The 22,022-nt window shown below is 39.3% G+C and overlaps 1 protein-coding gene across 4 annotated transcripts in view; it reads left to right on the top strand.

Annotated features, from left to right (window-relative positions):
• The window catches only part of samd12 (sterile alpha motif domain containing 12), a 145,494-nt gene that overhangs the window by 28,709 nt on the left and 94,763 nt on the right, over positions 1-22,022 (top strand). For all 4 annotated transcript variants that reach the window (XM_008422740.3, XM_081612365.1, XM_017307287.2 and 1 more), the window contains exon 3: positions 12,504-12,633. In XM_008422740.3, the coding sequence (XP_008420962.2) occupies positions 12,504-12,633 (130 nt within the window). The remainder of the gene's footprint in view (positions 1-12,503; positions 12,634-22,022) is intronic.

Genomic DNA, 22,022 nt, shown 5'->3' with positions numbered 1-22,022 from the left:
AGTCAAAGGAAAAGAGAATAACTTAAGAGGATTTAGAAGCAAAGCACATTCAAGAGTTCGGACCAATAGATGTTTCACACAACTCGGGTTAAAACTCTCTTAGCCGACGTTCAATTTTGGATTAAAATAAATCTGCTTTGTATTCGGACATGAAGGCCTCAGAGTCTGGAGGAAGAGTGGACGGACGCAGTATGAAATCTGTTTCCAGTTGGTGATGATTTTCTGTTGATCTACTGGATTTCATCAAGTTTTCAGTTGGCTAACATTTCTGTACCATTTTATTTTCCATTTACTGATGTAGTAGTACGATTTTCTGAGAAACCGTATTTTATATTATATCATTTTTAAGTTTTAGAAATTAGTTACTATAATAACTAACTTTTCCAATTTAATGAGATGTAACTACATTTATAATAAAACAATTAGCATCTGCAAAGTAATGCTAGGTTACCAAAAGATGTTACTAGTAGCTAGGTTACTACTAGCTTTGTGCTAAGTTTTATGGAGAATCCCATTCATTGCTAACAATTAGCATTAGGGCCTTTTTCACCCGATCAAGAAAATACTAATTTGTACACTTAAAATAACAATGTATTTAAAAACTCACAGGAATATTTTCTTTAAAAGCTAAACAGATTGATAAATTTTGTTTGGGTAAATAAATAGTTTTGTTATTAAAGTTTTTTGATGAAATTGCAAGAAGTCTTGACATTCCGCTGGTTGTCTTGACAACCAGTGGTTTTTTTGGGGAGAAAAATGCTACTTTTCTACTTAAAAGAAACACTTTGGGTAGAAAAAGTGTTTACCAAACTGCTGGGTGGAGGTTTGCTATAGATGAACCAGTTTGAAAACTAATGAAATAAAAATAAAAAAAAACTCAAAACGCCTCCAGGAAGCCTGGAGTGCTGTTCATCAAGATGGCTGCCTGGAGGTGGCCTGTTAAAAATTAGCACTGGTTTAAAACTTTTGCACCATAATGTATAATTGAAGCGACAGAGCTCGCCATCTCAGTGTCAAGTGTCTGCATTAGAGTTAACATCCTCACTCTTTTGGAGAATTTCCAACAGATCAAGTGCATTAAAGCTTAAATTATGAATAATGTTAATGTTTTCCATTAGGCAGCCTAAAAGCGTTCATTAATACATGCAGAAGCTGAGCTAAACCGAGCCGCAGAAAGTTCACTTCAATTAAAGTCACAGTGACACGACGGCCCAGAGTATCTGAGGCTGCTGCTAAAGGATGACGCTGCATGTCGCTGATGCTGCGCTTTGGCATGTGATTTCAAATTAAATCCATCAAATCAGATTTTTCAGAGCCGTGTTATTTAAAATAGGAACACAAGCTGTTCTTTTTTGGGGGGAATAAACTCGAGAATGTCAAATATTTAGTTTGTTTCGGGGGCAAACTATTTTTTAACCCTAAAACAGGCAAGAGTGGAAAATAAATCGCAAAAATTTATAATTTTATGTTATTACTCAGTTTTTTAGGCCCTAAAAAAATTCCACATTGATTTCATATTGAATATTTAGAATTTTATTAGTTGTATCTTCCACGATATGTTGCCCTATTACAGTTTTAAAAAAATCTATACAGTTATACATTATAGTTTGGCAATTTGGATCAATTGTAGCACTTTTAAATGTAATTTTATTTATTTTCATCAAGTAATCAAACGACAAAGCAGTATAATAATTTGTAAACTGAAATAAAAAACTTTTTATGATGAACAAATGGCGCTGAAAATGACAAAAACAAAACATATTAATGCTTTATCTTTTTTACATTTTGTCACATTATAATGTTCATGTATTGCTAAATTGTGAAGTTGAAAGAAAAGCATTCATGCTTTACTTTGTGTTGGTCGGTCACATCCCAATAAAATACATTAAATAAGAATAGTGATTAGATCATGATTTTATATTTATTGTGATGTCAGTTTTTCACCAGCAGTCCTGAAATCGTTGTGACCCCAACAATCTGAACTGAATCATTTCCATCTCTAGTCTCCAGCAAAGTTGGAGTTGAATTTCTTCAGCCGATTTTGATTGGCACCAAGTGACCAACTGCTGGAGGCTCAAAGCTCCACGTTGCCTCTGCTGTGCGGTTAATTACCAGCTCTGCCGTCCCTCGGCTCCCTTTTCTATCGGCCCATCTCCCTCAGACCAGACCTGGCAGGAGATGAACCTCCTCCACCCCCACACCCCCACTCCTCTTAATTAATCTGTGAGACACACGGACAGGGTGGCGGCGGCGACGGTGTGTGCGTCCCGGATGAATTACTGAGCTTTCATACGAAGCCTCTGTTTGAAATTGGATTTCCAGGCTGCAGCTTGAACACAACGAGCGCGCTGGCGACCCATCAGAGGCCCCCGACCTTCATGTTTGGTCGGGTCCATAAAACACAGCAGGGCGTGTTAAACCCAGACGAGATGAATTCACCTTGAGCTGCGTATTGATTGATGATTTGCTGTGGATGTTCGCTCCCCTCCAGTTTTTATACGTCATGTTTAATCTGTGGTAAAAAGCTCCGACTCCATTAAAAATCCAAGCCTTGATTCATCAGCACTATGGATTCAGAAAGCGATACGGCTGATGAGATTAACCGAAATACAGCTGCACTGGAAAACCGACATTATGAGGGGTTGAGATTTAATCAGTCAAATTAAAGATCTTTTTAATTTTTTTTTCTTTAATTGTTTGGTCTTACAAATACAGCAGTGATTTGGTTTGCTTCATTTGTTTGGATTAAAATATAAAAAATTTTCTTAAAGTGCTTGAAATGTATTTTCAGTACTTGTATTTATTGGGGATTTAATGTGACAGACCAACACAGCAAACAACTTTTGAATGGCGGAAAAATAATGCCGATTTTTTTAGGAATAATTTTTCTGCTCAAATGGTGACTGACGAGAGAAGAAAACAACAAACAGAATCTGAATCCCTTCTATTGTCATGGTGCACGAAAGAAAGCACAACAAAATGTAAAAAATGTCAACTCTCGAAGGCAAGACAAACAAATAAAATTAGTTTATCTCAGTGAATATGAAAATATATTGGAAACACACAAACTATTGGGGTGAATAAATAAAGTTTTAGATGAATTATTAATATAGAACATTTATTTAAACAATAATATAAGGTTCCATACTATGATAAAGTATTGGGGCAGAGAGAAAACAATGGGCGTAAATTTCTGACTCAAAACTCTGGAAAAGTTGAGATTAATCTCAGAAATTATCTAGAAATTACAAGAACTTTCTGAGCTTGAAAAGTTGAAAATTTGCTTGGAAAAAATCAGAAATTTTGAGTTTGGAAAGTCAAAAACCTGTTAGAAAAAAGTACACAGATGTTATGTGTACACATAACAATTAAAATGTAGGAAAAACAAAGAAACCTGGTTGCAGTCATTGCAGGCGCCTTCCTCCTCTCGGTGCAGTGTTCTGTCCGGACACCAGGGGGCAGTATGTGACAGTGAATCCTGCTGCTGTGGAGGTTTAATGTAAATCTGCAGCTTCTTGCTGGATAAAGACAAGAAATCACCTCTGACCAGGAATGAACATCTGTGCAGCAGTTAAGTTCTCAGATTGTAGAGTTTATAAAATTATAGATTTACTGTGGGGTTTTATTTTAAACTTTGCTGTAAGCAGTGGATTTTAGTTTCAGTTCTGCTGTAGAGTTCCTGCTTCAATCAGAGGGGTATTGATTTCTCTCTATGATAAATTTGGAAGCTGTATTCCGTTGCTCCATTTACTCTGGGGCGTTTTACACTTTAATTGGTCGTTTCCGATACAACAATAAAAACGACACAATGTGCAGTATAAAATATAAAGCTGGTTTGGAGCTGTAAATTTACCGCCGTACTATTCTGTTTTTGCTTTTTTGTTGTTTTTGCATCTAAATGTTACTGTTAATCAAACTTTTCTATAAGCCAAAACGAAAACCAGAGAAAATCAAAAGTGCAAGTTTTAAACTATCTTTACATTTAATTGAATAGAAGAATACAAATAAACAATCCTTCAGTCCAGAGCAATGTGCAACTGAGTTGGTCAATTAAAAAATGTACAGTGTGCATGTCTCTTTAAGAATTAAGACAGATTATTTACAAATAGTGACAAAGTTGTAAGAATATGGACGTAAACACTTAATTAAGTGGGAACTCAGATTATTAAAGGAATATAAAGTTATCCAAACCAAAATGAGAAACCCGTCTTGCTGCTCTTTGTTAGTTATAAACTGTGATTTATACAGTTTGGGAAAACTGCATTCCTTTACACTCAGGGATCAAGAACATTTGACAATAGGAAGAAGGTTTAAAGTTCTAAAAAAGAAACGAATCTTGCCCTTATGAGTGAAATTCAAGAATGAATCGGGGGAAACAGTAGCTATGTTTCCATTACAAATATGCACTAAACTTTTTTAGAGATTCCACTAATAAGTCATTTAAAACATGCCGTGCCATCATCACTTCCTGTCGTCGTCTTCTTTGTCTTTTCCTCCCGTAGCAACATCCTGTTGTTGATCATGCTTCATGTTTCATGCAAAAAAATGTATCCAGTACAGTTTTGGGAAATAAATTGTTGCTACAGAAAACTAGGATGCACAAAAAACATCCTGGTTTTTTGTAAGTTTTTTTTTTTTCAAAATTGCGGTGCTTACATTAAGCAAATTTATTGTCGTAATTCCAATTTGCATGATTATTTGGTCAGTGGAAACGCGGCACTATGTGCAAAAGGAGAAAACATGGAACTGTTGCGAACCTTCCCAGGAATGGCTGACAAACTCCAAGATCTCAAGAACTCATCCGGGAGGTAACAAAAGAACCCAGAATAAAGCAGCAATAAGAAGGAAACGAGGCAAAAATGGCGTAAATGGGAAAGTTTCAAGACAAAAACCACTGCTGGCCAAAAACCATCATGACCCCCAAGTCTTTTAGGAAAGATTCTGTTGACTAAAGTTTCAACCTTTTTGAAAGTGTGGATCTGGTTACATCAGGTGTAAAAACTTAACTTAGCAAGTTGCTTCAGGACCAGGACAACTTTCTGTAATCAATAAAACAATTTACTATCCTGCAGAAAATCTTGGGAGAGTGTCCTTGAGCTCAAGTTTGACCTTGAGCTCAAGGACACTTGGGTTATGCAACAGCAAGTCCACTTTTGAAGGACTCAACCAAATAAAAGCTTTGAAAAGGCCTAGTCAAAGTCTTGATTTTTAAATCCGGTTAAACTGACCAAAAACTGAGCAGCTGGATTATAAAAAATATTTCATCTTAAACATTTAATTGGTTAACGAAGGACGTCTGTAAGACGGGAAATAGTTTTTCTCAGCACTGTAAGCCTGTTTTGTTTGTCTTTGATCAAAGACTCTTCAAAACATAAACTCTGCTGATGTTTATTCAATTCCTGTTAAAATATCCAAGAGTGTTTTAGTATTTCAGCTTTTCCAGGAGTGCTATGAACAACTTTAATCTATTTGACATGTAGTTACTCGAAGCAAATTGCAAATCGTTTTAAACTCAGTCTGACAATATTGGCACCAAAACGCACCGTATATGGAAATGATTGTCTTCACAAAACGATGGCGTCTTTGTTGACTTCACATCAGAGCTTCACAAACCAAATTATTTCATCAGGTTAGAAAAAGCGCAGCTAATACAAAAACATTAGTCACTACTACACATGTTGACATGTTCAGGGCTGCAGCTTATGATTATTTTAGTTATTGATTAAGCCATTGATTAAACCAAAAAGAGAAATATTAGATTAATATTAAAAGTTCTAGATTTTTCTTGCAAATATTTGACTTCTGAAACTGAAATTTCCAAGTTTTTCTTGAAAATTTCTGACATTAATCTCAAAATTTCAGTTATTTTCTAGAAACATTTTGGCTTCAGAAACTCTGAAATGTAGGTGTTTTTCTTGTTTGTTTTTTTTTTTAGAAAGTTTCTGAGATTAATCTAAAAATTTAAAATTTTGTCATGCAAACTTTTCACTTCTGAAACTGAACTTTCCAGCTTTTTCTAGAAAATTTCTGACAAGTATTTAAAAATGTCAGGTTTGTTTTTCTTGCAAATTTTGTATTTCTGAAAATTTTTAAATTTTTTTCTAGAAAATTTCTGAGATCTCAAAATTTGAGATCCCAAGCAAATTTTTGCCTTCTAAAACAGAAATGTTCTAAAAAAAAAACGTGAAATTTTCTGAGATTAGTCTGAATTTTTTTCTTTATAGAAATTATTTGACTTCTGGAACTGAAATTTCCTTGCAGTTTCTAGAAAACATCTTGATCTCAAAATGTTAGTTTTAGATGAATTTCTCCTTTTTAAATTTTTTTCATCTGCCATGGCCCGTTGTGGTTTCTCTCTCTCTGCTGGTTGGCGAACAGGAAGGCACCAGCTAGCCTTTTGTAGCGTCCCGAGGAGAACAGCTACGGGCTAAATCAGTGCAGAATGTAAAACACAGATGGCCATTGACTCACAAATGGGTTCATGGAAAATGAGAGCCTCTCGTGTCAATCTGCTGAGTCTACTCCACAGCTTTGGCTTCTTTTTTATTTTTTTATTTCGCTGCCTCATCTGTCAGCTTCTCCTCTCCCTCTTCTTCTGGTTCCTTCTCCATCTTGGCTTTCCTCTCTACTCCGTCGCCTCAGGGCTTCTGTTACGCCCCAAGGTCTAGGGGTCCAGGGACGATAACATAAAATGTGTTCAGAGGAACAAATGGTGTGTAAAATTATTTATTACAAGAAAGTTTTTCCAAAACAATACAATTTAACCCAACTAATGCAAAACAAAGGGGTCAACAAAGTAAAGAATATTAAGTGCAAATTAAAGTTACAAAAGGGGGTCCAAACAAGTCACTTCAAAGTAAACTCAAAATAACCCAAAAGGTGAGGAAAGAGCACACAAAGGGAGCACCAAGCCTCCCAAACAAGATTCTAGCTTGGCAAAGCAATCTAAAGCTGTAAAGCTACGTAGCAAAACAAGCAGAAACAAAATAGTTCAAAACTGCCACAGCAGTTGTACAAAATGGTTCAAAACAAACTTCCCAAGCAGTTGAAAACACCAAACATGCCAAACATGGGGGACAGCTTCACAAAACCTCTTCCAACTAGCTGCCCCCTTGAGAAAGGATTCAGGAGCCCTTTATAGGGTGCAGGTGGGCCTCATCAACATCTGATTGATTGGAAAATCCTCTGCTGGTCCAATAGTGGAACTGTTCTCCGACAGCCTTCAGACCAGCCAATCAGGAAGGTGTGCTCCCACAGCTGAATCTGCATAACAAAAGGAGCCTGCACAGCCTCAAGAGGCCAAGGGCCGTAACACTCCCCCCCTTAAATTACAAAACCATGTTTTGTAAATATTTAGTGCAAGAAAACAAAAAAAAAGGTGTACTCACAACCTGGAAAGGCCATCTTCAAGAACATTTTCTGTTCCTCCCTTGTGTCGGATGTTGAGTTTGTATTCTCGTAACAATAATGCCCACCGCATAAGGCGCAGATTGTGGTTGTACATGCGTGACAGAAATACTAATGGATTATGCTCAGTGAATACATCAATCGGCAAACTACTGGACCCAAGGTAAACATGGAAGTGCTGAAGAGCCAACAACAGAGCCAGGGTTTCTTTTTCAATGGTGCAGTAGTTCATTTGATGTTTGTTAAATTTCCGAGAGAAATAGCAAACAGGATGATCTAAACCCTGCAAATCTTCCTGTATTAGCACGGCACCAGCCCCGACAGTGCTGGCATCCACCTTTAGCTTAAAAGGTCGGGTCAGATCAGGTACACCCACTGGTGAGTTAACATTGACAGGAGTAAAACAAGGACTAGAACACATGGGATCATTTGTTCCTGGACCGCCAACATTATTCAGCTTATCCACTTTTAGTTGAGTTCTTACTGCAACTCGAGCACAAACACCACTCGGTTTAGGTGCAGGGCGGGGGCGGTAAGACTGCTTAACCTTACAGTCTGAGCTTCCTGCCAATGATGAAGACCATTGACGCTTAAAGACACCTGGTTTCTTTTTATTGGCATGTTCAGCACTTACCACGTTCTTGTCACATCTGGGCAATGCATCGTCAGCTTGAACAGATGACAAATGTCTAGTTAGGGGGACAGACGCTTTCCCCAAGAGTGGACAAGGCTCCTCCAGCTCCACCAAATCTGGAAGTAACGAAATGCGGTTATTTTTGGGTGGTGCATCACCCTCGCTAGAAAATGGAGACAATACAAAATCAGAAATGGGAACATCAGGGGCTGAAGAGTCTGGGGTTGTCTGATTTAAAGAATTGTCTACAGCCCTCGGACTTGGAAGTACTAAACCTCCCGCAATGTCGTTCCCCATTAGCATAGCCACCCCATCCAGAGGTAACTCTGGGCATACAGCAACAGCAAAACACCCGGTGACAAGTTTTGATTTTATATAAACTCTGTGGACTGGCCTTGGAGCGTAGCCCATCTCTATACCCCTCAGAACAGAGTTGTAACCACATGCACTCTTAGGTGAGAAAGGCAAAACATTTGAGAGAATGATTGATTGGGAACCCCCAGTGTCTCTTAAGATGCGGACTGGTTTTAAATCAGAGGGATCAGATCCAAGTGAGATCAAGCCATCAAAAATGAATGGGTCAAAAGAAGGATCAGATAATTTGTCACCACAACCAATGCTCTTATTACGGGGTTCTTTTTTCACAAAACCAACAACTTTAATTTGTTCCGAATTTGGCTGTGATTTGCGTTTTAAAGCTAAACAATCAGCGATGACATGTCCAGGTTTGTGGCAATAGAAACACTCACGATTTTCCTTTGGTACTATGGGATTAACCAATTGAGACTGTGACACAGAGCTAACAGGTGACTTTTCATTAACAATGAATGATGACTTATGGGTAAGCACATACTCATCGGCAAGAACAGCAGCAGATGCAAGAGTGGTCACCTTCTGTTCATTCAAATACAACACCACCCGATCAGGAATGCACTTTTTAAAGTCTTCCAACAATATTAGCTCACGCAAAGTGTCATAATTTTTGACCTTCGATGCAGCACACCACTTATCAAAGAGAATGCCTTTCTCTCTGGCAAACTCAACATGTGTTTGTCCTGCAGTTTTCTTTTGCTGTCGAAACTTCTGTCTATAAGCTTCTGGGACCAATTCATAAGCTTGCAATACAGCCGCTTTAACCAGATCATAATCTAAGCTATCCTTTAACGGAAGCGCTGCCAACACCTCTTGAGCTTTACCAGAAAACTTGCATTGTAACAAAAGAGGCCAGGTTTCCCTAGGCCATTGCAAAGCACCAGCAATGCGTTCAAATGCTGCAAAGTATGAATCAACCTCAGATTCTCTGAAAGCAGGTACTAAAGAAATGCACTTACTGATGTCGAATGGCATAGCAGACATGGAGGTGGAACCTGGTGTGACCGAGGCAGAGGACGCTCGAGTCTGGGCCTCCAGCTCAAGTTTGCGGAGCTGTATAGCTTTCTCGGCCTCTATTTCCAGCCTCCTGATCTCAAGCTCCAGCTGAGCTTTTCTGTCCTGGGCCTTTTCCTCAGCCTCCATCTGGAGACGTGCCAACCGCACCTTCAAACGAGCTCCATCTCGTCCTTCGGAGCTCACAGAAGACAGTGGGTCATAGCGAGGGAGTGTATGAGGCGTCTTTCCCCGTTCACTCACTCCTACCTCCCCACTAGGACCATCCTTGAGGTCCTCCACAGACAATGTCTTATGGCTTGGCATTGCAGCAACCTCAGGCAGATCAGTCTCTTTGATCACACCAATCTCCATCAAACTATCCACTATGAGGGCCTTCAGGTCACGTTTAAGGACCTGTTTTGGGACCTGCAACTTAAAGTGCTCCACAATTTGCAGCAATTCACTCTTGCGGTAGCCATCTATAAGCTCAAGGGAGGGGTCGGCTAAAAAGTGCTCCAGACTAAATGATACTGACATGGTTACTGAATACAGACAACCCGCAATGAAGTAACTCTGGACACAGGGATCCTCCTTAGCGAGTTATCCCGGATGAGCCCCCACTTATGTTACGCCCCCAAGGTCTAGGGGTCCAGGGACGATAACATAAAATGTGTCCAGAGGAACAAATGGTGTGTAAAATGATTTATTACAAGAAAGTTTTTCCAAAACAATACAATTTAACCCAACTAATGCAAAACAAAGGGGTCAACAAAGTAAAGAATATTAAGTGCAAATTAAAGTTACAAAAGGGGGTCCAAACAAGTCACTTCAAAGTAAACTCAAAATAACCCAAAAGGTGAGGAAAGAGCACACAAAGGGAGCACCAAGCCTCCCAAACAAGATTCTAGCTTGGCAAAGCAATCTAAAGCTGTAAAGCTACGTAGCAAAACAAGCAGAAACAAAATAGTTCAAAACTGCCACAGCAGTTGTACAAAATGGTTCAAAACAAACTTCCCAAGCAGTTGAAAACACCAAACATGCCAAACATGGGGGACAGCTTCACAAAACCTCTTCCAACTAGCTGCCCCCTTGAGAAAGGATTCAGGAGCCCTTTATAGGGTGCAGGTGGGCCTCATCAACATCTGATTGATTGGAAAATCCTCTGCTGGTCCAATAGTGGAACTGTTCTCCGACAGCCTTCAGACCAGCCAATCAGGAAGGTGTGCTCCCACAGCTGAATCTGCATAACAAAAGGAGCCTGCACAGCCTCAAGAGGCCAAGGGCCGTAACAGCTTCCAGTCAGGGTTAATTAGCACAGAGCCAAGTTGTGTTTAATGGTTAATGTGATTTCTTCCTGTGACAGCACCCTGTCCCTTCTACATACACTCAACATCTATCCATGCACACTTGCGTTGAGAGTTGCGACCTCGCTTACCCGCCCGCACACTCGCCTGCTTTGCTTTTTCACATTATGTCATTTCACCCACAACCCGGAGATACCGACCATATGCCCAAACCAGCGTGCGCCTCTCCCCCAATTTCTTTCTCTCTAGGAAGCTAGATATAGAGCGAGTGGGAGTAGTGGCGGAAGAAAAGAAACAGGTGAAAAGCTGTGGGGAGAAAAAACCCGTTCCATCTGACAGCGACTGTAGGAGATTGAATTTGGGGCAGAGATGATGGAAGCAGCGAAAAGGGAAAACCAAGGACTTTCCACTGCTACGCCGCGGCACAAAGCAGCCCGAAGAGCAGGTTGAAGATGTGAAATTTTAATCACTTCTCTGTTTGCAAATTTAGTAGCCTCTTAATCAGAAGCACTGCAGAGACTTTGAGGAGGGATCATAAGGCGTTGCCTGCTGTTGAAGTATTTTGGTTGGAGAGGCGTCTGAAATGTGTGGAACATTTCTGGTTATTCAAGGACTTTTATGAGCCATTTTGATGTTGGCCAAGACAGCTCAGAGAGCTGCAGCTGAAGAAAGTACAGAACATAAGCAAATTAAGAAACGGTTAATTTAGCACCTGCAAGTCTGCAAGAAAGCTCATTGAAACAGCTCAGGATACACCTACGAATTAGGGCGCCGCCCTCTGGATGGAGGGAGAAACAACGACCTCAGCTTTCTGCTCCATGTTGCACTAAATATCCGCCATCAGGGCGCCACTGATCGCTAACAGCTACTGATCTGAGGCAGGAATTTGTTCACCCAACCAAAGAAAATGGATCCACAGAACCAACCATGTTACAACATCCATCCATTCATCGGTTTATAAATATGTATGTTTTCTGTTCATGATTATATGTCATTATGTATTACACTGGTTGCTACAATCGATAGTAGCCACACAGGCACACATTCTATTGGCTGAGAGGTTGCCAGGCAACGGTACTTTTTTGTTCCGAGTGCAAGCAGAAAATGTTTCGCAAGCGAGCAGAGAGGTTTTCAAGTGGAGATTTGATCCGAGCAGAGACGGGCTTTGAAAGGTTTGAGAAAGCACAGTGGATGTTTGAAAGAGAGCAGAAGCTTTGAGACCAGAAGACATGAAGTCCTGTTTTCAAAATGAAAATGTGTGCTCTCGAATTACGGCAGAAAAATCCCCCGTATACCAAGTTTACAGCAGCTCGTTATGGACATGACAAACTGAGGGCGATGATCAACAACGAAGGGTGAACGTTTTCAGTTGAACATTTTTCAACTTTCTTCTTTTGCATTGCTGGCTGCATGTGCACAAGCTTAAAGTTTCACATGGATAAATTACGCTGGTTACTCGGCTGGATGGGGACAAGTGGCTGACGCCTCATTGCTCAAGTTCAGGAGGAAATTAAGGGAGTTAACGTTTAAACAAAATGACTTCCTGAACATAAAACCTGGAAAACTGAGAATCTTCACGCATTTGGTTTGAGACGATAAAACATTCGCTTAAACATTTTCTGAAAATGTGGTACTTTTAAAGATCTTCAGCAAGTAGTAAAATTATTAATCAACACCGGTTCACAGATTTTGGTGAGACTTATTGTGAAGTTAGGGGTAAAGTTTAAGACTTTAAAGGTCGCTCAGTGAATGCTTTCTGATTTATTGTTTTATTTTTTCCTCTCATTCAGCCCGGATACGTGAAGCTGTCCAAACCAGTGGCCCTGTGGACTCAGCAGGATGTTTGCAAATGGCTGAAAAAGCACTGTCCCAATCAGCATCAGATCTACAGCGACTCTTTCAAACAGCACGACATCACAGGTACATCTCTGAACCCAAACAGTGATCATTAAGATCAGTGTGTTTCACACAAGCACCTTAAACTGATATTATGGCTGCTGGATACAGTATGTGGTTAAAAACATATTTATTGCTTCAATTTGCTCAAATCTTGGGCTAACGCTTAAATTTGGACATTTTTATGCCTTCAATTCAACAAAACCTTTATAGAACAATAAATGGTTAATATTTTCTTTCTGTTTTGGTTGGACAAGATGTCTACACAGTAGCGATGCAGAAAAATCTCAACACAAGATCTTCAGTAAAGTGAAGTCTGTGTTGACAAAAACTAGCTAGTTTCACAAGTGATGTCATCGGATACACCGCAGCTATGTCTGAAACTCTTATTTTGAAGCAAAAAAGGAAGTAGTTCTACAGTAGTGATCATGTGTTCTGTTGTATTCCCCTGCAAAATATGTAAAAACACAACAACCCATTTTTAAAAATAAAAACGGCTTTAAGTAAGTGAAATCCTTAAGAAACCTGCTTCAGATGGGAAAGATGTTCGTTTGCTGTAAAGCTAATGCTAGCTTGTGGACTACTGGCTAGCAATGCTAATGTTAACCTTTAAGAACAAAAATGTGGTTTCAGCCATGCTTTTTTTTCATGGATACATTCAATTTTATAAAAATTTTACTTTCTCCTTCAGCCACCATAAGTTAGATCCAATCTTATTAGCCTCAAGCTTTCATGTACCGCAAAATGCTGTGAAACGTTCCCATTGTGGGTTTATTATCGTTCTGCTGCTGTCAATATATCCATCCTTCTTTTTTAGCTCCTATTTTGAAAAGAAAAAAAATGTGAGAAATGACCATGAAATCTGTCTTCTGACCTAAACTTGGAGCCAAACCAGCTCCTCTCTTTTCCAAAACTCTTCAGAAGTTTCATCATCTTGCCTCTGAGGAGCCAGATTTCATTCATAACCTCCCAGGTGCGCTCCACACCTGCCGTCTGGCTAACAGCCCACCCGTCTGTCCATCCCTCCCCTTCCCTCTGTCTCTGTTACCAGCGGTAACGGTTGCCACGTCAATCACTCCCCCAACGAGGCCCTTCAAGGTCACCCTGGGTCTAACAGACGACCATTAATTTTCACAGCGCTCTTCTCTCTCACAGCCCGGCTGATCACACTAACTAATATGTTTATTTGTTGCTCCTGAGGAAATCCTCGACTCGGCGACCGGCTGGCGACATAAATCTTGCGATGAGCGCCGCGTTGACTCACTCTTTGATGCAATTTTAACCGCTATGCGTCTACACGGAGCTTCAGCATCACCTGTTTAATGGTGTGAAAATATGAATCTTTCTGCTTTGCGCCGCGAATCGCGCAAATGTCTCATCAGCTGCAAAGAGGTCGAATAGATGACCCACGGTTCATTGCATACCTGCTGAAGCGCCGCTTCAATTTGACAGCAACTCCCAAGGAGAAACATTTTTAGAAGTATTTGATTTGTTTTCTTTTCATTCAGCTTGTAAACTATCACACTTTGATAGATTGATTGTGATTCTTAGGTTTTTACGCCGCAGTGGACTGATGTGTTTAAAAGATAATTTGCTGCTGGATATAGAGAAGATTAACACAATCTACCACCGGAAACTCGTGCTTATTATGTCTGAGTAGTTTCTGTACTTTTCTCAAAAGAAATCATTCTTTGTGTGAAAAGATAATAAAATTTGATTAGGTTTATCTCAGAATGAACAAAGTTAAACAACACGACGGCCTATTTTCTCAATTGCTACAAAAACACAAAATCTTACCAAGTATTTTTTTGTTCTAGTTTTTAGTGCAAATATCTTAGTATACTTCACATAAGACAAAACTAACTTACAAGTCACTTTTTAGCAAGAAAGTACTAAAAAAGTGAATAAATCTGCCTGTGGAGATGGTCCTTTTTCACCAGTGTTAAGGAATTACTGACTTAAAAGAAGCCCCTATTTCTTCTTTAATTACTTAATTGCTGCTCTGAATATGGTGTTCTTCCAGGGCACTTGGACGCTGGGTTAATCAAGCAATATTAGAGAACAGAAAAATAATAATTCAACTTAGAAAATAACTGCAGAGATTAAAAGAAAACACTATATCCTAATTCACAAATGTTAAACAATTACATTGTTTTTGTTGGGACACCAATTGATTATATTCTATTTCATTTTTGTTTTGAATGTATCCATTTTAATGTACACCTCCTTGTTTGTTTGTTTTTTCTGCTTGTTTGGTTATTGCCATTATTCGTTGTATTATCCGGTTAATTATTTTGTAGATCAATACGCCTTTATTCTACTTGAAATAAGTCAGGTTTGAGCAAGAGCCTGTTTCAGGTCGATAATCCCTTAATATTGATAATAAAAGTACTATGTTCCACTGGCAGATTTTTTTTTTACTTATTTCAAAATCAACTGCCACTGTACCGTTACCTAGCAACCAAAGCCAAGCCTGTCACCTAGCAACCCAGTTCTAGTTCCACTGGCAGATTATTTCATTTATAACAAGATATTTTCCATGTTATAACCAAAATAATCTACCATTGGAAGTAGTACTTTAAAAAAAAGTTACTTGTAAGTTAGTTTTGTCTTGCTTCAAATGTACTAATATATTTGCTGTAGAAAATGCTTTTTTGTGTTTTTTCCAGTCTGCTTCTGAATTTTCTAAAGCCGTTTATTGCGAGGAAGGATTAAATAAGAAGTACAGAGCTACACTTTCAAACTGAGACAATTGGGAGATAATAGCACGCAGAAAATCTGCAAGTAATTCAGTTTGTCTCCACATTGGGCATTAATTAACGGAAGACAATTAAAATGGGCCAAGCTTTACCAATTGGACTCGCAAAGCAATTTGCTTCCTAATCAATCTTTGGAATATTATGCGGACATTTTATTTCCTTTCAACGCAGCAACAGAATAAACGCGACTAACCAATGTAACACTGTTGGGAAAACAATCGTGCAGACAAGCAAACAAGGAGTTTGAATATGTTTATGTTAGAATGCAGGCATGCATCAGAGATAGGAGATTATCTGTTTGTTCGGTGCGTTTGTCAGACTCTACTTGTGACCTTTTCATAATTGAAACCGCGTGAGCAAGGCCGTGGTTTGGCTTCCTTGCCCCAGACTTTTTCTTTTGCATTCAGTGCACTGTATTCCCACCAATACATCCATAACTGAATACCGCTTTTCGACTGCCAGCGGTGCTCAATCTCACTTGTCTTGGCAACATTGTCATCCCTTTCACTAAGTACCAAATCAATAAGCAGTCTCTCTTTTCCAGATCATAATTCAAACAGACAATCGCGTCCGCCCTCTTTAGACATAAAACAGCAGCATGGGGAATGCATTTCACTGCGTATCGAGGCGCGTGCAACGTTTTAGCATCGAGCGACTTCAGTATGCAGCAACCGCTTCACTGCTGTAACCTCTGCCAAAGAAATCAATGCTTCCCGTCCTCATTCCAGCCTCCACTGCCAAGAAGACGCCTCCTTTCCTCAGTCCTCACCTCCCACCCCCAACAGACACGGCTGCAAATATGGCTTTAACACCCAGCTTCCATTTAAAATGCATTAAAGCATATTAGGGCATAATTAGATATTAGTTCCTAATCCGTCGTCTTTACAATGAGGAAGCTTGTTAAAGACGGTAGGAACTGGCTGGTGTGACGTTATTTAGCAAAATGCGCATAAAAAAGCACTTCTTTTTTTTTTTTTGCAAAAATTGGAAAAATTTTTTCTTACAAACCAACAAAAAGGGGCAGTATTATGCGTTTTCAGGGACATAGTCCAATTTAATAGCACAGCCGCATAACTATGTTGACTTAAGTTACATATTAAATATGCATATTAAATATGAAAAAAAACCCATTGTAATTTAATGTCTTGGAATTGTGCCTGTCTCTTTAAAAAACTTTTCTAATTGCTGCTGGCTAGTCTGAAGTGGTTGAGGAGGAGCTGTGTCTCGAAGGCGGGGCTACATCCACCCAGGCATTTTGCACAGCTGAATTGTTGCCATGGAAATTAAACTATTTCTCAAATATGCATGAGAGAATCAAAGCAATCCTCCAGCTGTGTATTTGATGAGAGAATAAGATAATAGCATGATTTAAAGCTCAAAAAAGTTGATTTTACGCAATACTGCTCCTTTAACAATGTCCCCACCTAAGATTTACCTTCGATTGATTTCAAAATATTAGATTTTTCTTTTTTTTTTTTATGTGGGAGCAATCATTTCAGTTTTTCTCTTATAGTCTGGGAAAGTTTCCCTCACAGAACTCAGTGATATATGGTGTCATAAGCCCTTGCTCTGAATAATTAATAGCCTGTAATATTAGTGGTTAAATGAAGGGTGGCTGGAGTCCTGCTACTCTATCCGCCCCACTAGTCAAACTGGTCATTTCAGCCGCCTGGAAAATACCAGTGAGCCAATGCAGCTCACTGGTAGAGGTAGTGGTATCTCCTGCAACTGGAGGGTCTCACTTTGGATACTAAATGTATATTTGATGAGGCACAAAAAAGGACAAAAGGTGACAAAGTCTATTTCAGAACGGTCGAGGACACGCAGAAACTAACCACAACAGCCATTTAGCCCTTAGACGATGAATTGTGCAGACTGCCGCCGGCTGCTGTCATAGAAATGCAGCTGGTTAATGTAGAAAAAGACATACAGCAAATGAGTCAAACAGACTGAAGTAACAGGGCTGCACATCAGCCTGGAAGCTGCAGTGTAGCATGAAGACTTTTTTTTTTCCTCCTGATGGACCATTTGTTGGACAGTTTGATAATCTGAGATGAAATAATGATTAATTATACAAATTATAGCTGCTGATTTAGTCCATATCAGCAATTATGGAAACCAAAGGTATGTAAAAATGCATTTATTGATTCATTAGGTACCTCTAACAGCTATAACTTAAGTGTCCCAGATCCTACAGGTTTGTAGACTTTGGTAGCCTTACATGTGGGATGTTTTGAGTTTTTTTCCCTCAAGTTTTTCTTGTTAAACACATAATTTTTACTGTATAAATCTGTAATCATGACTTGGAGCAGCTGTCTCTTGTACTTAAAAAGATGTTTCTCGTTGTTGCTCGTTGTATCGACATGGTGCAGTTTGTGTCAAACAATCCAAACTAATAGTAAAAACTGCTATTCACCTCCCCGCCTGTGGTGGCGCTGGACCAAGAACTACTGAAGGAAATGACACAGAAGCCTCAGACACAAGCTCAACTTCCTCCTTCACAAAATGTAAACAAATATGGAGTAGCATCAGAGTTTAGTGTTTGGAGAATTTCACTTTTGTCTAGTAAAAGACCATCAGTCATTTCTCCCACTAGTGCTAGACCTGGGAGTTGGAAACAGCTAGCTGAGAAACCGACCCGTACCTCCTTCCTCCTGACATTTTGATAGATATTATCAATTTTGCCTGAATTCACACCACATGATTAATGTCACCATGTCATAAACAGCGTTTCCTCTTAAATCGGAGCAGCATTAAAATGTACAAAAGACGAGATGCTAACCAGTTTTTTCCATACATGCTAGGCTACATGACGGTGCGGCACTGTCTCCATGGTTACCAATGATAAGATGCTACCTTCTCCATAATGCAATATTCAATATCTTTCTAATCATACTTAATGTATAAAATGATTGCGTTGTAAAACGTGTTCGCTACAAATTTGTGAATAAACCGAGGGCTGCCAGTCGTTATGATTAACGGCCGCTATACATCACCGCCATCTTTCATTATTAAAAGTTATAAAATAAAAAGACAAGTTTGGTTTGCAGCCTTGTCTGTGCTGCATCCCGTGATCATTTTTAAAGTGAAATAAACTAAATAGAAGCGATACTAGGTTGCAGATGTCTGTTTTTTGACAGGTTTTAAAGGAGCGCATTGGTTTTTTTGACGTCTGTCATGGCGGAGCGGGTAGAGTTATGGAGAATGCAAAGGGTCAATAGTTTGTTTCCTGCTTTTGGAGCGATCTTCACTCCGCTTGGCGTTCACATATGCATTAGAACCAGAGTTTGCTTTTTTGGTCTGCATCAGAGTTTGATCACACATTCACACCTCATCAAACAGTTCTTTCTAGAGCACGTTAATCCGAACTGGAGTTTAGATTAAAGCGGACTAAACAGATTCCAGCAGAATAATCTCAAAAGGGTTCCCCTAACCACACCCTCCCCTCCATGATTACATCTTGAGTTTCTGTCCATGAATCCATAAACTTATTGGTTATACGGGGGATTACTGGTGAAGTTTGTAATCAATCTGCACTGACAGCAAGCTGGACTTTGTGTTAAGAATGTGGAAACGTCTTATCTTCGACCAAATAGGCCTTAAAAGCATCCCTGAAGAACCATAGTTGTGCACCACCCATAAAGGTTGGATAAACTCTTGATTTTTCAGAAACAAAACCGTGGAAACTGCATTCACTGAAACAAACACAGCTCAGTAAAAATATATGTGGTCTTGGTTGGAGGAAGACTTTTCTGAATGCGACTATTTGACTGCAATCATCCCGAGGTGGAAATCAGTCAAAAAAAAAAAAAAAGGTAGATTTTAATGCCAATCAGGAAACAGTCATGCTTAAAACTGCCCACTTGTATCTGAATTAGCCAGAACGCATTTTAATGCCAAGTCTGTACAGGATCTCTATTGTTCCACAGATGACACAAAAAATGAGCAGACAGCTGACAGGAAGTGTTAAAAAATGTGCTGCTGTTGTAGAACATTAACCTGAGGAAACAAACTCAAATTATTTCACCAAGTACAATCTCTATCAAATCGAGGCGCTGTGTTGATAAGCAGCCTTTGTGCACCTGTTCTTTTTATTTCTACCTGCAAAATGAAGCAAACTCTTGGTGGATCAATGCATATATGTGTGTATTTTGTGTTTATATTTAAGCAGGTGTAAACAAATGCACTCTAAGCTCCCATTCATCAAAGCCGCAGTTGACTGTGCCAGGCTGTAGCTGCAGATTAATCAGCTTCAGCACAACACGGCTGCACACCCACCACTCATTAATCCGATTCTCAGGCACAATGTGGTTCTGTGCACATCGCCCAGTCTTTGTGAAATCTGTGTGTGCAACATGCTTCCCTGTATTTGTTCTTTATATAGTGAAATAATATTAAAATAGAGAAATTGTACAGACATTAATTAGTAAAAATTAATGATTCCCTCTCTGTTCTTTTTGCCACCTTTCCGATACATCACATGTATACCCAACATTTCCAGCTTTTCTTTTTGTGCTCGGGATTGTAGCTCCATATTAGATTTATGCTAACAAACAGCTCCGGTTGTCTCTGTGGGCTGCTGCCTGTTGACTCCCTGCTTGAGCTCTGTCGGTACATTTTACATAAAAGGTTTTTGGGTTTCTTTTCAGTTGTTACTTCGTCCATATATGGAGGTACTTCCTGTTTTGATGGGACAATAGTTGACACTTTTCCCATTTTTATTTTATACATTGTTTTCTTCTATAATTTTGGTTTAATTTAATGGGTTTTGTGGTTTTTTTCATTATAAGTGACATTTTTAGTCTTTCATTTGGGTTTCTGCTTCTTAAAAAACACCCACCAATTGTTTTGGCAATAAGTTCAGTTCAAATGTTCAGTTTTTGTCTGGAAAATGAGCTGTTTCCAAAACCTCCCGATTGAGTCACATTCAATGGGCATTGTGCCGTTACCTAGCAACCCCAGTCAACCCAGCCCTTTACCTAGCAACATAAAATGGAGTTTGGATGTGCTGTACAATGGCTGCTGGAAAAGACAAGTGTTTTGTTGTTGACTCACTATCCAGAAACCACTTGCTGCATTCATGTTGGTTGTGCAGGAGGCTCAACCTCTGCTTTTCAAAGATGTACCATTATATAATTTGGGCATCAGTTTGCTGCCATTTTCATGCGCGAGTGTAAATGTGGAGTTAGTTATGGCCATAGCCAGCAGCAGCTTGTTTGGATTTAAAGTGACAGGACGCCCGAAAACAGCTCACTCTGAAAATAGGCAGAACTCAACAGACTAAAGTCTCGTTGTTTATGAATAATTTTGTACAAAAGATGTAATGAACATGTTTTGTTTAGCCCATATTCTAACCAGTTCAAGGAACTATAATAGTCCCCTTAAAGCCTTGTTTTAAATTGTAATCTTTGTTTATGTAGTTTTAAGTTGACTTTTTAAAAGCCTTACCACTCACTAGGCCTTCCTGCAGACCGCTGCTTTTCTGAAATGTAAAACATAATGTGGGGTTCTTGTGAATAATGATGTAATTTGTAAGACTGAATAGCATCTCTGCCTAAAGAAACAGGAAGAAAAACATCTTTTTGTACGCTCGGGTTAAATTGATGAGAAATACTTATTTTAAAATTAATGCTCTGCACAATTGGTTTTCAGACCACTGTTGGAAAAACTAAAAAAATCTTTTTTTACATTTAGAAATCCACTCGCATGCCGAAACCACTTCACTGAGACGGGCAGCTTCCATTATGAAGTGGAAAGTAAATCTTTTAGATAAGCAGTGAGAGATGTTTTTTATGTTTTGAGATTGCTAAATGAACCAGCCTTTCTGTAACTCTGTTGAATAAGCAGCAGAAAGTCTTAATATTTAGTTTTCACATCTACTTTTTCCTTCTACGTTTCAGGAGCTTTTTTTTTACAGCTGATTTGCCTTTTTCCCCCTTTCACTATCAGACATTCAGCTGCTTCCAAAGCAACTCTTTCTCTTACCTCATTTATTTCCTCCTGACCACTTTCCACTTCTCCAGCCCTCCTCCTCCTCCCTTTCTTCCTCCTCTCCTCCTGGCCATGCTACACTGCACAGTGCATTAATAGTGGTATGAAAAATTCCCCGCTGAGACATGGTGGGATCGTCGATGCCAATGACTCAGAACTGGAGGAACAGAGAGTTAAAAGGCTTGGACTCCTTACCAAAGTTGTTCCACCCCACTGATGTTGCCTTGCTGACAAGGAGGCATGGCACTTTGGCTGAAAGTTGAGCCGAGTGTTTTTTATTGTAATCACTGGTATTCTTATATCGCAGTAATTGCAGCACTTCACCGGATTTGCTCTGGCTTTTTTTTAAAGGTACGAGTCTGGTTAAAGATTCATGCCATTTGCTTTTATACATGCGAATATCTAAAAAAGAAATGATTCAACCTAGGATTTGCTCAAAAAAGCTTTCTGAACTTGTTTTTTCCTAGTATATTTTGGCATACGGATGTTTGACCTCTCTGATGTTGGAGCCCTAAGATGTCAAAAGGCACACACGCAGTCACCTACACCATTAAATTATCATTTTAGAGGTACGATTTAGCCTCTCAGACTGTTGAATCTACATCTAGATCTGCTCCTTTCAATTTTAACTTTTGGCATTTCTGCCAAAAGGTTTGCAGTTTT

Source organism: Poecilia reticulata, chromosome 11 (genome assembly GCF_904066995.2).
Source record: "Poecilia reticulata chromosome 11, P_reticulata-male-v2, whole genome shotgun sequence".
Classification (NCBI taxonomy): domain Eukaryota; kingdom Metazoa; phylum Chordata; class Actinopteri; order Cyprinodontiformes; family Poeciliidae; genus Poecilia; species Poecilia reticulata.
The sequence above is the reverse complement of the archived record's forward strand: the minus strand, read 5'-3'. Positions and strand labels throughout refer to the sequence as shown.